Genomic DNA, 16,326 nt, shown 5'->3' on the forward strand with positions numbered 1-16,326 from the left:
ATCCGGCTAGGGATGTTGAATCGGTTCAACGGGGCAGGTTCAAGGGCCGACTTGCTTTTCTATTGGGTTAGGGTTGTCTCCCAAGAGGAGGGACTCCCCCTTAGTTATCTATTATTATATATATATATCGTTTTCTTTTGTTAGGGTCAGTTTTTGCTTCAATTTTTTGTGCCTTTGGCGTTTTTCTTTCTTGATTGGGCTATATCCGAGAACAGGAGGTGCTCCGAGCTCATTCTACTCTAAGGTGGTGGTTATCTCTTTGTATTTCCTCCCCTTTCCCCTTGTCCTACTTGCAGCCGGCTCCTCCCTACCTTTATCACACTCATCCTCTTCCCTGTAACCTCTACCCCAAACCATTCCTACTTGCAGCATCCTCCTCCCTACCCTTACCATACTCATCCTTCTCCTTGTAACTAGCCCACACTGCCTCCTACTTGCAGTCGATCCCCTACCTCCTACCTGCAACCAATCGGCTTAAACCACAACCATAACTCCTCTTTTCCACCCATAGCCACACCCCTAAACCTCCCCCTACATACTCCTCTTTCGGCCACCAACTGCAGCCCACACCACCAGCCCATCCTAGCAAAAGGGTTGTGTGAGTGTCTTAGTTGTTTTCCTCAATTCCAAAGTGTTTGATTGTGACTATTATTTGTTTTCAGCAATAAAAGCTTACTTCTCGTTATTGTTTTGGCTTAACTCCGGTATCAGTAATAGTCATTAAAAAGGCTTACACAAATGACTACAAGGAAGACTTCAAGCAATCAATAAGGTTACCTTACCAATTCACACCCTATCGAGGAATGCCAAATCACTTTGGTGAACTTAAAGGGGAGTCCTCTTGCAATTGCCATATTTATTTGAAAGAGTATATCATCTAAATAATTTGATGACTAGAAGGAGAGACTAACAGCACTTTGAGTTATGTAGAATACAATAGCTAATTGTCGATAAGAAGGCCACAAAAGATAACAAGGATGGCTTCAAACAATTAATAGATGACCTTATCATTTCACATCATTTAGGAGTGCCAAATCTTTGTCGCCCCCCACCCCCCCCTTTCTGTTCATATTTGAATGATTAGAATATCAAACTAATTTGATAACTAATATCTCTAAGTAGATATTCTTGTGCCTTGTAGCTAGGAATTTGTTTAAGTTGTTATCATTTGTTATTATGGTTTTATCTTTTCTTCTATTATGCATTGGCTATTGTAATCCCAGAAGACGTTTGTGTTTATTCATGTCTCCTTCCATCTCAAGGTATAATGGAGTAATAAACTTAACTCGTTTTCTTTCTAAATAACACTTATGTTTCTCTGTTTGAAGTTGTCTCTTTTCTTTATGTCTACTTTGTTGGCCATTTAAAGAGGTTCTTTTGCCAAAATTTACAATAAGGTTATCATTGGAAGATAGCTTTAAGCTAGGAGTAGAAGGAAAAATTATGCTTCAGCCATGAGAATTCTTCATCCAATTTGTTTTAAAGTTCCATTGAATTTATATTTTAATTAATCTCTATAATCCACTTTCGAAATTGGTTTTTGTTTTTTATAAAGATTTCATCTTATTGACCTTGAGATATACTTATTATCCACTAATTCTGAATCACATTAAAAGTTGTTATACACAACTTCTAAATTCAATTTCATTACAAACCATTTAGTTTTTTAATTAAAACAATTGATTAATATTTTATTTCAACCTCACTCTAGAACTTGAAACAAAAACCTTGATGCCATACTTGGATTGAATAAAGCTTCATTTTGTTTTGTGTAGAAGTTATTGCTAACTTTGAAAAATGATTCACCAAAAAAAGAACCAAATGAATTAATAATAAAAAAAGGTGCCATCATATTGTCATGTCAAATGAAGACTACAAAGCGTGCTCTCACTCCATCTAAGAGTTATGCTAACTTTGATCAGGAGTCGAAACATTTTGATTATTAGGTTTATGATAAACAGTTAATTGAAAAAACCCAATGTAATTGACAAAACCCAATCTCATTGCTATACGTGTATAGAAGTTGAACATTAGCATAACATTTACTACATTTGTGGAAACATGGCTTGACATATGTTAGATCAAAGCACTAAGAATAAGACGAGCAGTAAAGTGGAGCTTCTTTGAGTGTGATTGTGGATTTTGTAGTCTTGAGATTTGGAATATACCAAGACAACTTTATTTATAAGAGTGGTATTTAACCCCAATTACAATAGACATAATAATAAAAAAACAATAAAAATAGAATAAAATAACAAAGAAACTAAAACATAATAAAGAAAACGAAAAAAATATAATTAGGGAATAAAATCAAATAATAAGTATTAATGACGTAGGGATAGCCGTTATAATCTAATACTCCCCCTCAAGTTGAAGCATAAATGTCTGTCATATTCAACTTGGACTTGAAGTCATCAAACAAAGGACGGGGGAAAATCTTGGTGAGGACGTCCGTTAGTTGACCAATGAAGGGCACATAGAGAATGCACATCTCCTGAACTCAATCTTTTTCTTAATGAAGTGTCTGTCGATCTCCACATATTTGGTATGATCATGCTGAACTGGATTGTGAGCAATGTTTATTGTTGTCTTATTATCACAGAATAGCTGCAACGAGGCGGAGGTTGACATACGGAGTTCACAGAGCATGATATGTGGCTAGAGAGCTTCACAGATTTCTAAGGACATAGATCGGAATTCTGTTTTAGTACTGCTTCGAGCAACTACAAACTGTTTCTTGCTTTTCCATGTGATCAGATTGTCCCATACAAATGAGCAATATCCCGAGGTAGAACACTGATCATGAACGGATCTAACACAATCAACATCTGTATACACCGCAATAGACTGAGAGCTATGACAGGAGAAAAACAAACCTGAGTTTGATATACTTTTTTAGTGGAAAATCCGGTGGATAATTTGGAGGTGGTGCTTGTATGGGTCATGCATGAATTGACTCACTATTTCAACTGCGTGACATATATTGGGGCGAGACCCACAAGTCGCTGGTAATGAGTCTTATTGACATGTACGACATTTGAAATGTCAGATAATTTTTCATTAGAATCCATTGGGACAACAACGAGTTTGCACATAAGAAGGTTGTTCTCTGTCTAGATCAATCCCATATTTGTGTTGGGACAACCAAATTTCCTGGATGACCGAACCACTTCCATGCCTGAAATGTACCAGGGAGATCCTAAGTCTTTTATCTCGAAGGACGAAGCAAGAATGTCTTTTAAGGACTCCAATGCGGGGAGATTGTTATTTGTAAGAATAATATCGTCAACATAGATAGTAAGGATAGCTATCTGGTCATTGGAGAAATGATGGAAGAAGATGGTGTGATCTGATTGAGCCTGAGTAAAACCATGACTCACGACCACCTTTGTGAACTTGCCTAAGCAGGACAGGTGACTTCTCAGTGGTTGGAACAATGAGAGGATTATCTATAGGAGTAGGATAAGAAATAATGTTGGGGAAATCAAACTTTCCCTCACTAGAGATCGAGCTAAAAAAATAGGAAATACTTTCAAAGAGGAGACATCAACACACATAAATTTTGTTTGTGGCCGGATCAAGACATCGATGCCCCTTTTGAGTTGCGGAGTTTCCAAGAAAAATACATTTTATGGATATGGGGTCAAGTTTACTCCTAGTAGGGGCAGTGTTCCAAACAAAGACAGTGCACCCAAAAAATTTGGGATATAATATGGAGAAGACCCGATTGGTAGGGAAACATGACATCAGTAAAGCTGAGGGGGTTCAAAATTTATGAATTTGAGGGGACTCTATTTATCAGGTAGGTGACAGTTAAAATGACATCGTTCCAAAAACCTTTTGGGACATTTAATTGAAAAATAATGGAGTGAACAACGTCGAGGATGTGACGATTTTTTCTCTAAGCTATCCCATTTTGTTGAGGAATGCCTGTGCAAGAACTATGGTGGAAGATGTCTTTACTAACCAAAAATTCACTCAAAATAGAGTTGAAAAAATCAAGGCTATTGTCAGTCTGAAAGACCTGAATGAGAGTTTTGAATTGAATTAAGACAAATGTGTAGAAGTTTTGGAAGATTATAACGACTTTCGATTTGTCTTTTAAAATATAAACCCATGTTATTTGAGTGTGGTCATCAATTAAGGTTAAGAACCACCATTTATTGGTGTAGCTGAGAGTGCGAGAAAGATCTCATGCATCAATATGAATGAGGGAGAAAGGAGCGGAAGATGTATAAGTGTGAGGTAAGTAATGGACCCTTGATGTTTGGATAACTGACATGTCTCACAATTAAAGTTTGAGAGATTTTTATTAGAAACAATCAAATGATACAACTTTTTCAAATATTGAAAACTAGGATGTCATAAACAACAATGTAACAACATAACCTGACATTCAATAACTCAAGATAAGCTACAACTTTTGAGTGTCGTGTCTTCACTCTTCGTGTTCCCCTTTTGGAAGTAGTATAGTCCGACTACTCTTTTAGCAATTTTAATCATCCTCCTCGAATAACAATTATGAAACATATAACCATCAGAAGAGAAATTAACAACGCAATCGATATCACTTGTTAACTTGCTAAGAGATAATAAATTACATTGCATTCAAGAAACATGTAAACTAGACTCCAGATTTAGATCGGTTATTTAAACTGCAACCGACTCTTTACCAACAATAGGCCTATATGATCCATCGACAATTATGACAGGATTTTTTTCAGAACAGGGATCGTAAATTGAGAAAGCTAGCGAGCAGTCAGTCATGTGATCCATAGCCCTTGAATCAATAATCCATGAACTAGAGGAGGAATAATTTGTGAGAGCCATAGGAAGACTACCTTGTCAGATATGAGAGGTCGATGAACCCGCAGAGACTTGGTTGACTCCAAGAATCTAGTTTTTTAGGGATTCAGAGGATTCCAGGATGTTCCGAGTAGGAGTCAGCTGAGCCGTGCTTGGTTTGGCCGTCGTCGTGTCCTTGGCTTTAGATTATTTGGTCGAGGGTTTGTATGCTCGCTTGTCGTGAAGTTACCAACACTTGTTCCAAGTGTGGTTGGGCTTGTGACAGTAATTACTAGTGTTGTGACTGTTTTGAAGTGCCATGGATGAGGGTTGAGCATTATTTGAGAACAAGGCAGATGATTTGACTGAAGGAGTAGAAGCGCCGAGTATGACAAGTCTCCTGCTTATTGGGATGTTCCGGGTAGAAGTCAGTTGAGCAGTGCTTGGTTCTGCCATCCTTGTAAGTCTCTTGGTTTTAGAGGATTTGATCGAGGGTCTGTATGTCGGCTTACTGTGAAGTTTCCAACACTTGTCCCGAGTGTGGTTGGGCTTGTGATAGTAATCACAAGTGGGGTGACCGGTTTGATGTTCCATGGACGAGAACGGAGCACTACTTGAGAACAAGACATACGATTTGACTAAAGGAGTAGAAGCGTCGAGCATGACAAGTCTCCTGCTTTCTTCTCTACGAATTTCAGTGAAAGTAGCACGAGCAGAAGGAAGAGGATCCTGACCAAAGATATGACCCCAAACTTCATCAAAGTCTTTGTTAAGGCCAACAAGGAATTGAAACATACAGTCCTTTTCTATGATCTTTTAGAAGAGGGATAAGTCGGCTGGAGACTCCCAAGTTTAGTCGTAGTACAAGTCACAGTTCATCCATATTGCAACAAGGTCATTATAGTACTGGGTCACAATTCTTGATCCCTTTTTTGCCTCCTAGATCCTTTTAGATACCTCATAAAGTAAGCCAAAATTTCCTACATCTGAGTAGGTATCACTGACAACCGTTCAGAGAGCACAAACTGAAGGGAGGAACATGTAAAAATGAGAAATTGACGTTTCCATAGTGCTGATCAGCCATGATATGACCATGAAATTCATTACTTCTAAAGCTCTATATGTCTGGACACTCTTTGGAGGCTCACGAATCACGCCTATGAGGTGACCAAACTTCCCCCGTTCTTTGATGAACAACGAGATCGTTTGGGACCATTAGAAGAAGTTGCCGTTTAACTTGTAAGTTGTGATCAAGAAATTCAAGTTGGCTTTTGGTCCTCCAGTCTGCCCGGAAGCGGAATTTGGAGTTAATCCTTCGGTGGAGTCAAGAATGCTAGCCAAATTTCGACTGAGCCAAAGGACATGTTGTAGTTCCGAGCCATCGATGAATTTCGATAGAATCACGACAAACAAATACAACAGGAATTGCGGGTTGCAGGAAATGCTAGATTCCTTAAAAAGACAACAGAACAAGCGACTCCACTGGACATGAACCTGCAGGAATTGCTCTGGCGGCGGTTGAAAACTGCAGGAAGAGCAAACACCTACAGGGATCTGGCGGAATAAGAACTTGTTGGGCCCGACAGAAATTTGGTGGAAGAACCCTTCTGGAATTCCTGAAATTTGATGGAAGAAGCATTCTGGAATTCCTACTGTTTGCAGAAACTTACTGTTTGCTGGACCCGACAGAAATTTGATGGAAGAAGCATTCTGGAATTCCTACTGTTTGCAGAAACTTACTGTTTGCTGGACCCGACAGAAATTTGATGGAAGAAGCATTCTGGAATTCCTACTGTTTGCAGAAACTTACTGTTTGCTGGACCCGACAGAGGAGGCTGCCAGCTAGGATCCGGAGGTGGAGGCGGTGGCTGCTGGAACCGGCCAATACCTGGGGCTATTGGAGGGGTATTTAAACTCAATTATAATAGACATAATAATAGAAAGTAGTAAATACATAATAAAATAACAAAGAAAGAAAATAAAACAAAATAAAACAAAAGTGGAAAAATAGAATCAAGGAATCAAATCAAATAATAAGTAGTAACGATTTAGGGATAGCCGTTATAACTTAATGAGTAAGTTGGTGCGTCTTTTAGTGTCAACCCAAATAACTCATTTTTTTAATGTCAGGTATAACCTCACCGAAAGATGACCAAAATCTATCATAGTTGGGGGTGAAATTTTATATTTTCATTTTAGGTTTTAGTTCAATTTTGTGTTGAGCCATAGCATAGCACCCTGGTAATTAACAAGCATTTATATGTAGTAAGAAGTAAAATTTTGTAGCGGTTGTTTGCCAGCGACTAAGCCCAAACTTTGTACAGTTGAAGTTAGATTAACTATGTTTTATATGAAACTTATTCTAGCCAAACATTTACCTCATACCATGCCTTTCAAATTTGATTTGAATGCATATCTTATATTTATCCAGTTTGAAATATTTGTACTCCAAACCTTCTCTAAATTAGTTTCATTGGTCTTATATAAAGTGCTTAACATGTACTCGCTTTGATTTGATACATAAAACAAGCCTGGGTTTACTAGAATTACTAACATTAATGTTTGTGAATGTGCAAATTGTGATGAAAGCGAACTAGTTTCTTTAGGGATCATATTTGTGATAATAGGTTAGTATAATTTATTGATCTCCTAAATGTGTGTGTGTGTGTGTGTGTGTGAGTGTGTGCAAAACGCTCATTCCTATCACAACATTTCTAACGAATACTAGGTAGAGCATGCCTGCATGTTTTAAAAACTCTTTTTTTAATTTCTCGTATACATGGATAAATTTGTAATGTGAATAAAATGCCTACAAGAACTAAAACAGGTGCTAAATGAAGATAAATCATTAATTTTATTCTACTAGCTACAATTCAATCATTTATCTTAGCATTTGGAGAATCAATATCATGATCACAAGAATAATAAATGCTAGAAAATGCATTTCATAAGAAATCATTTAATAAACTAGCATTTTCATACTCTAAACTCCTAATTTTAATTTGTAAAGCATTTCTTTTCATGAATATATGTTATAAAATTGTTTTCTGGTTTTTATTTTCTTCAATAAACATAGAACATAAAATTGTGTTCTTTTAACTTGAGATAACTATGCTTGAGTTTGTTAATTTTTTCATTTAAAGTATATATAATTTTCTTAAATGATTTTGACTCCTTCCTAGTAGAAACATGTTTCTCCTGCAAATTCTCATGAACATCTACTGGTTTATGAAAAAAATTGGATGTTTTATTGTATGAAATTTTATTTAACTCATTTTTCTCAAAGTTGTATTGGGTACAAGAAGATGTTGGGGAGTGCCCAACTTTCTTTCTCTTATTTTTTTCTACAACAAGTGTTACAAGGATCTTAGTTTTTTTTTTACTTTTCTTTCTCTCCACACTTTGTCCTGTTCTTCTTATTGTCTCTAATATTGGAGGACCATCTTTGTGAATTTTCAATCTTGAACTTTTTGACATTCTCCTTAATCTTCTAACTTGATCACTTATCATATTTTGAACACTAAGCAAAGAAGTTAGTCCGTCTAAACTTTTCTGCTGGTTTTAAGCTTTAAAACATGTTCTCATCTAGTTGGAGAGCATATTGTAAACAATCAATATAAAAATTATTTGTTTTACTCGATTCAATTTCTTTTCAAGAAGATGATTGCCCATTGAAAACAGTAAATCATAATTTTGGAAAACAACCCAAACATTACAAAAGCTTCATAAATCAAAATTTAACTTTTCTAGCATGGAAGAATGGTCACAAGAATATGCAAAATCCAAAATGCGTGTTGTAAGGATCTTTTGCAAAGTTTAAAATGCTTAGAAAGAACATCAAATATTTTTATGAATTTTTAGCTTAAACTTACATCAAGAAAAGGAAGAGTAACATAATTTAAATCATTTCAAATTTTACCTGACCAAACCCCTTCAAAGGCAAGCATGCGGAAGCAAAAATTTAACAATCAAATATCCCAATAAAATACAAAGGATATATACAAGATGTGTTAGTCTAATATGTTACGTGTTAATCACAACTTATTTGATACTATCTTCAATAATATTAGCGCATAACTTGTAATTATTAAATCTATCCTACGGGTGTAAGACGATATATGTGAATAATGGTCCATAATAAATAATTAATTTTTAAGTGAGTGATGCAACTATTAAGTGAAATGATATAAATAGCTTCACTATACAATCTGAGGACCAAAACAACAATTTTCCATGTTATAGATATGGTGAAATAAATTGATCTATGCAATGTGAGAGTAATATACTTATAAGTACAACCTAAATGATATACTCTACACAGGAGTACAATAATATAGAATTTATACATAATCAAGCATATTTTGTGTGTGAATAATGAATATAATTTTACAATTATGAAACTTGAGCTCACAAAAACTTACTAATACAACAACAACTTACTAATAGTATTAGTAATTAATTCCAAGATGACATAAATTGTTAGTGCTTGATTATTAATTATTATGATTTCTCTAAATAATAAAGGCCTATAAAATAAATAAATTTTAATAAATTTAAACAACTTCTCAGAATTTATGAGATAATTTTTGTAATATCTAAATTTTTTTGAATAAATATAGATAAAATGTAATCATTTTTTTTTGTGGTCACTATCAGTCCCACTTTTTGTAAATTCACTGAATCAAGTTACTTTAAAATCTACTTAAAAGTCACACTCTAGACAATGTTGATCTTAGTTGAACTTTCTCATGAGTCTTCATGACTTTGCACTTTGAGTCCATCCTTCAAATAGCAAATTAGTCCTAAGTTAGCTTTGTGGAAGCAATCTTTCATTTTGATGTTTGCCATTAAATGATTAACCTGAAAGGGAACACAGTCAATTATCAAATAAGATTTATTATCATTAAATTCACTTAGCGAGTCATACACGAGTCAAGTAGGCTCATGAGGTAAAAAAGCTCTTTTGTTGATAAATATTAAGCTTTAAACTGCCTTTAAAATATGTCCTTACTCAGGTTAGGAAATACTGTATAGGTGTCTCCGGGACAATGGTACATTGGATTTTTTAATGGCCTTGGACCCGAACGCACTCAGTCAAAGATGGTAAGTTCTTCAGTTAGCAATGTTTCATTAGTATTAAGTATAACTTCAACCTTCTGAATGGTAGTCTTTGTAAACATTTTATAAAATTGCAGATTAGCCGAGGTCATTCTTACACGATAAGTGCAAGCATAAATGTGGAAGGATGTGATTCTTCAACAACATGGGGTGCTTACTGCAACAATACATTCGATATGATTTCTTGTTCTCAATCTTCTAATTATAATCATCCTAGGAACCTTTTAGATGTCAATTTGTACAACAGCAGGAACCTCAAATATGATAATTATGTACAAAACCCTGTTAAAAGGAGAAGGGTGGCCATAAACTCCAATATTTCCTTACCAGCAGAACTTTTGGTCAGCTGTAATAATTCTCTGTTGTCTTGCATTGGCAATGGAGAGCTAAAAGTCTACTCTTTGGATATAGTAGTTCCAGTAGCTCAGTTCAGCATCACTGTTGCAGAGCTAATGTTGAATCAAACATCTGTATCTAACGGTTTGGCAGGTTCTGAAGGAATTCTCGTTATGTGTTATGCTCGATATAATGCAATGCCACTTAGTTCGGTGCATGATTATTCTGCTGAAATAAGCAGGAACCCCTTAATAGTTAATTCTCCTAGAATTGGACAGTGGTTTGTTGCCCTGCAGGTTCTGAACCAGAAAAAAATAGATGGAGAAATTGAAGGAAACTTTTCTTTGGCCACGTTGTGTTTTTCTTTAGAGTGGCTATTGTATCAGTGCAGTTATGGGAAGGCTGGACAGAACTGCACCTGGGAATCACATGCTCTTCAGGTATGAATATCTCCAGTACTGTTGAACCTAATAAGGACTTGCTGTTCATTTTATGTTTGCGACATTTACATGCATAGCTCACAATTCTTATGCATCTACATATATCACACCTAAATTTTTATTTTTACATCCATAGCATTCAAATCTTTAATATCACATCAAGAATAGCATTATTACCACTTTTTAAAAGTCAAATTCATATTTTCGTGCATAGGTTTACGACACCGAAGTGTTGTGTAAGAAAATATAGAAGTTTAGATTTAAGATATGTAAATACATAAAATTTGTGTGCAACGTATGTAAATTTCTCTATATGTTTTCGTCATCTGATTGTATCCATAGGGCACAATGCATAGTTGCTTTTGTGCAACACCAGGTAGGTTTGAATGCAAAGAATAGTGCAAATTGGGAAATTTCTCTTATTTGTTTTTAGTTACAAGTGCATGTGCTATACTGATGGATAAGTTTATGTTTCCTTTGTAGGTAGTAAATTTAGGGGAAGCGCCTCTGTGAGGACTGGAAACACAAGTCAGTAGAAGCAAAGATAAGGGTTACAAATGGGTTAGTCAGTAGTGGCAAAGAAATCCTAGCAAGAAGGCAAGGGTGTGAATTGATTATAAAGATTAACCAGGCGAGTCAGTTCCCGTGGAAGGAACAACAACTGTGTGAGTTAGTGAAGAAGCAAGTGAGAGTTGTGTGAGAAGAAATGATCTAATGAGCGTGCAATGTAGCAAATCAATGGTGGAGAGGCTGTGTGGAAGTGGGTCCTATGAGAGTATTGATCAAGCGATGTGTTGCTACATCAATGGTGGAGAGGCTGTGAGGAAGTGGGTCCTATGAGAGTATTGAGCAAGCGATGTGTTGCTTGAGTCAGCTTAGGAGTTTTCTTTATTTTAATTTATTTTATTATTTTGATTTTGTATAGACTTTAGAAACAAGGTTGAAACTTTTTTTGTAATGGATTAAGAGGACAAATAAGTTTTTATTTGAGTAGACAATTGTTGAGGATTTCTTGATCTTTTATTTAACTTCATCTAAATTATAACATGGGGTGACCACCTTGCTTGTGGATTGTGAAATGGATGCCCATACCAATGTCTTGGCAAGTCACATTCCAGTAGGCTCCAAAAATACCTTCTAAAATACTTTTGATTGTGAGGTCTAATTGTTGAGACCGGAGATTCAATGAAATGCTGAACACCTATTTGAGACATCTAAAGAAAAATTTGGAAAAAAAACCATACAACACAAGAATCACAGAAAAATACAAGAATACCAAGATTTAATATTGAAAAACCCGAAAAGGGAGCCTCGCCGCACCAAGAAATTTACTATGAAGAAATGAGAAGAAATATGCACATTACACCTCACCCAAGTCTCTCTACAACTTGTAACACTCTGGGATGCTTCTCCCCTCTCTTTCACACAAGAGAACTCGCAATATCCAACTCCAACGCACATAACACACATAACAAACCAACGAAGATGAAGACTTAAATTCCCAAAATGTAGAAATTCTATTACAGGTGCAGCTGCACCCCTCCTGGGCATCGAGTTTCGTTCGACTTTGTCCCAGAAACATGGTGTTGGGAGCCTAGGCACCCTCACTAGTGTTGGTTTCTTGCGCTCTGTTTCGGAGGCAGGACCGGGAGCTGTAGCGCCCCTAGTGGCGCTGGGGTCCCCTTGCCAAGTACCAAGCCACCTCCCAAGGCTCTAGGACGCTCCTCCTTACCACAATCAATCTTCTACTTGGGAGACTAATTGCAATTGATTTCTCTCCTCTAAGTCTATACCAACTTCGTAGTGATGTACTGTAGTGCGGCTAAACCTTAGTCTCAAACTTCTTGAATTCCAACTGAGGCCAAACATAGTTTTAGTTTCTCAATTGTAACAGTCTTAGTCAATATATCTGCAGGATTTTGAGCCGTGTTTATCTTCTCTAAAGATAATTGACCATCTTCTAGGAGTGAACGAATGAAGTGATACCGTAGTTGGATGTACTTTGCCCTGACATAAATGTGGTGTTTCTCTCAAGTATCCGAGAATCCACTTTGCCACCTCTCAATAATATTCTTCTGGATTACCTGTATATCTGCTGACCACTTATTGCATATACAATATTTAGCATTGTCTATATTATCACATATATAAAACTTCCAATAATTGAAACACAACAGATTTTTCTTATTTGTGTTTGTTCTGCTTCAGACTTAGATAATTGTTCCTTAGATAATTTAAATTGACTACTTAAGAGGGTGTAAATTGGTTTTGCCTCACTTATGTTGAATATGTATAAGTTCTTTTCAACATATTGTGCCTAAGACAACTTCAATGTTCCTACACTCCTATCATTACCCAATCTCATGCCGATAATTTTAGTTGGACCTAAATTCTGCATTTCATATTCTCTTGATAGTTGCTCATTCAAATCCCTGATCTTCTCCATATTTGCATCCACAATAAACATGCCATTAACAAACAAAAGAAACATAATATAACAATTACAAAATGTTTGATGAAGCAACAACGATTTTCTTAACACTTCATGTACCCATTATCTGACATAAACTTATCAAATCTTTTGTACAACTGTCTTGGGGTCAGCTGCAAACCATAAAAAAATTTTTAGTTTGCGGACCGTATCTTTTATTCATGAAATTTTATATCCTCGTGGTTGCACCATATATAGTTCATCTTCTAAGTCACAATGTAGGAAGGTTGTTTTCACATTCATCTACTTCAGATGTAGATATTTCTGCTATCATGCTCAACACAATTTTGATAGTTGTCATTTTCATTATAAGAGAAAATATCTCGTTATAGTCTACTTATTCATTTTGCTGAAACTCTTTCAAAATAAGCCTTGTCTTATAATGCTTGCTATCATCTCACTGTTCTTTCAGTCTGTAATTCCACTTGTTGTGTAGTGCCTTTTTACCATCTGGTAATTCTTCTAAATATTATGTCTGATTTAACCTCAGTAGTTGTATCCCGTCATCTGTGAATAACTTCCACTCCTTAGAGTCTTCAACTCGAGTGATTTCGTCATAGTAATTTGATTCACTACTATTAGTTAGCAATAGATAGTACAAGGAGAATACCTCTGTATTGGCAATCTGATTTTGCAGGAGGTGCTTCATTAGATCGAGCACCTTTTATTTTTCCATCTTCTTGATCATCAATATCTTCTATCTCGATATATTTGGAAGACTCTTTAGATGTAACTGAAGGACAATTCTGAGTTCTGTTTTTCTCTTTGTATATCTCAATTCCATTGAAAGTAACATCCCTGCCCTTAATAAACTTCTGATTCTAATTTTCCTAGAATTTAATCTGAAATTCATCTGAGCATGCTGAATAAAAGTGCACTTGAGAGATTTTGAATCAAGTTTAATCCTGGATCCTGCATCAACATGAACTTCGGATGAACACCTAAATAATTTCAAGTGATAGATTTACCTCCCTGTCACTCGAAGCTTCTCCAGGTAACCCCTCATTAAAATGTACCGACAAAACACAATATGGGATAAATTGTAATATCTACTACTTCTGCCCAGAATTGCTTTGACAAGTCTACATGCAACCTCATACTCTTGGCATGCTATGCGATGATTCTATTATTGCGCTTAGTTACATCATTTTATTTTGGTGTCTTTGGAACAATAAACTCATGTCTGATTTCTTCTGAAATACAGTAACTTCTGAACCTCTGATCACGATACTTGCCACCATTATCTGATATGATATACTTCAACCACAAGCCAATCTCATTCCTAACTGTCACTTTCCACTTTTAAACACGTCAAACACATCATATTTATATTTTAAGAAATACACCCATACCTTGCTGGTGTGATCATAAATAAAAGTGGAAAAACATTAAGAACCTTAAATAGGAAAAATTGGAGTACGACCCCATACACTATTATACACTAACTCCAGTTTTTTGAACTTCATCTTTGACCCATTTTTAGAGAAAGTAACTTTCTTTTGCTTGCTATAAACATAATCTTTACAAAAATGTTGCTATATAAAATCATGAAGCTTTGTTTTAGAAATAAAACTTCATTCATTTCACACTCATATGACCAAGCCTATGGTGCCAAATTATCGCATCAATCCTTGTTCGAACTACACCAATGATTCATACATCTCATTGGTTAGTTAAAATGTGCCTTCAATTTTGACTCAAGCTATCAACATTGCCTCTCTGGTCACCTTTCTCAAATCACCTGTGAAAGTAGTTATATATCCTGATCTTGTAAGTTGACTTACAAAACTCAAATTTCCTTCAAATATATAACATGTCTAACTTTATTAACGGTCTGTTTGAGACAACTGTTGATTATTTATAATCTGCTGATAAACAGATTATTCTGATAATCTGTAGATTATCAGAATTAGCTAGCTTGATTATCAGAATTAGCTAGCTTGTTGTTTGAGGCAGCTTATTCAGAACAGCTTACTGGAAGCTGTTGTTGGATAAATGACCATTTTGCCCCTGATTGTTCCCCTAATCCTAGCACCATTTGCTTCTCAAACAATTGTAGACTACAATTGATTAATCTATGCAAAAGTTTAATGTTGACAATCTCTACTTTGATGCCATAATCTATTTATTATTATTAGTAATATATTTTTGGGTTATTTAGATGTGAAAACATATTCTTTCTACTGTTCTGATATTTTCTACATATTTTATACTTGTTCTGATCATTACCTGTTTCTGTATTACAGTCTTTCTACATTACATTCTTCTAAGTTCTAATTTCTTCCTCCCTGGCACAATTAATAATAAAAAATACAGTCTTTGTAATTCCACAGCTTTCCCCATTGAAAGAGATAGAAGACTTGCCTACTCCAATGGAAGAAGCTTGGCTGGCAAGAGTCATGTTAACGAACAGCCTCTGTTCCGTCTTCCTGCTTCTCTCCAGAGTTCGCAGGAGGGATTCGACGATTCCCAAATCAGCGCGCAGCTGGACTAGTACCGCCGCCCATATCGCCAATAACCCCATCCACGAATGTCGTTTAGGAAAGGGAGAAGAAGAAGAGGGAGAGAGGGAGAGAGGGAGAGGGGAAGGAGAAAGTTCGTCTATGGGAGACGAGCTAAAGGAAAAGGCATACATTACGCAGAGCTAGGGCAGGAGACGGGAGAGCAGGGGGTGCACGATATTGAGAGCGGAGAACAGGGGAGCTTGATCGCAGAGCTAGGGCAAGAGACGGGATCGAGGGGCTGCTTCGTAATAAGCTGTGCCTAAACGCGGAACGCGGGCCTCTCCTAGCGGCAAAAGATCCACCAGATCGTAACATAAACCCTTACGTGCGATCCCCGACCGTCGGCCCCAACGCATCAACCAAACTCCTTCACGGCGTTGCGAAAACGCCAAACGCAATAATAAGCTACGCCAAACGGACCCTAAGTTTCTAGATTGATCTATTTGATAATTTGATATCAACATCACTATTTTCTACAATACTGTAAGTATTGTTATCTTTCAAATATGCATTTTTTAGATCACTTTGAGTATAGTTTTTGAACACCTTTTTGTTGGGACAAACATGAAAAGAAGCTCTTGAATATGCTATCCAAGATTCAATACTAACTAGGGATAAAGTTAGGGTCACTTTGGATTTCATCAATAGAGAC

General features: G+C 36.1%; 1 protein-coding gene across 1 annotated transcript in view; it reads left to right on the forward strand.

Moving 5' to 3' along the window:
• The window catches only part of LOC110032068, a 32,770-nt gene extending 17,106 nt beyond the window's left edge, over window positions 1-15,664 (forward strand). The window contains exons 5-9 of the mRNA XM_020735581.1: window positions 9,820-9,888; window positions 9,981-10,679; window positions 11,022-11,055; window positions 11,163-11,207; window positions 15,417-15,664. Of these exons, the coding sequence (XP_020591240.1) occupies window positions 9,820-9,888; window positions 9,981-10,679; window positions 11,022-11,055; window positions 11,163-11,207; window positions 15,417-15,664 (1,095 nt within the window). The remainder of the gene's footprint in view (window positions 1-9,819; window positions 9,889-9,980; window positions 10,680-11,021; window positions 11,056-11,162; window positions 11,208-15,416) is intronic.
• Window positions 15,665-16,326: the final 662 nt, after the last annotated feature.

Source organism: Phalaenopsis equestris, unplaced genomic scaffold (assembly GCF_001263595.1).
Source record: "Phalaenopsis equestris unplaced genomic scaffold, ASM126359v1 Scaffold000877, whole genome shotgun sequence".
In the NCBI taxonomy this organism is placed as follows: domain Eukaryota; kingdom Viridiplantae; phylum Streptophyta; class Magnoliopsida; order Asparagales; family Orchidaceae; genus Phalaenopsis; species Phalaenopsis equestris.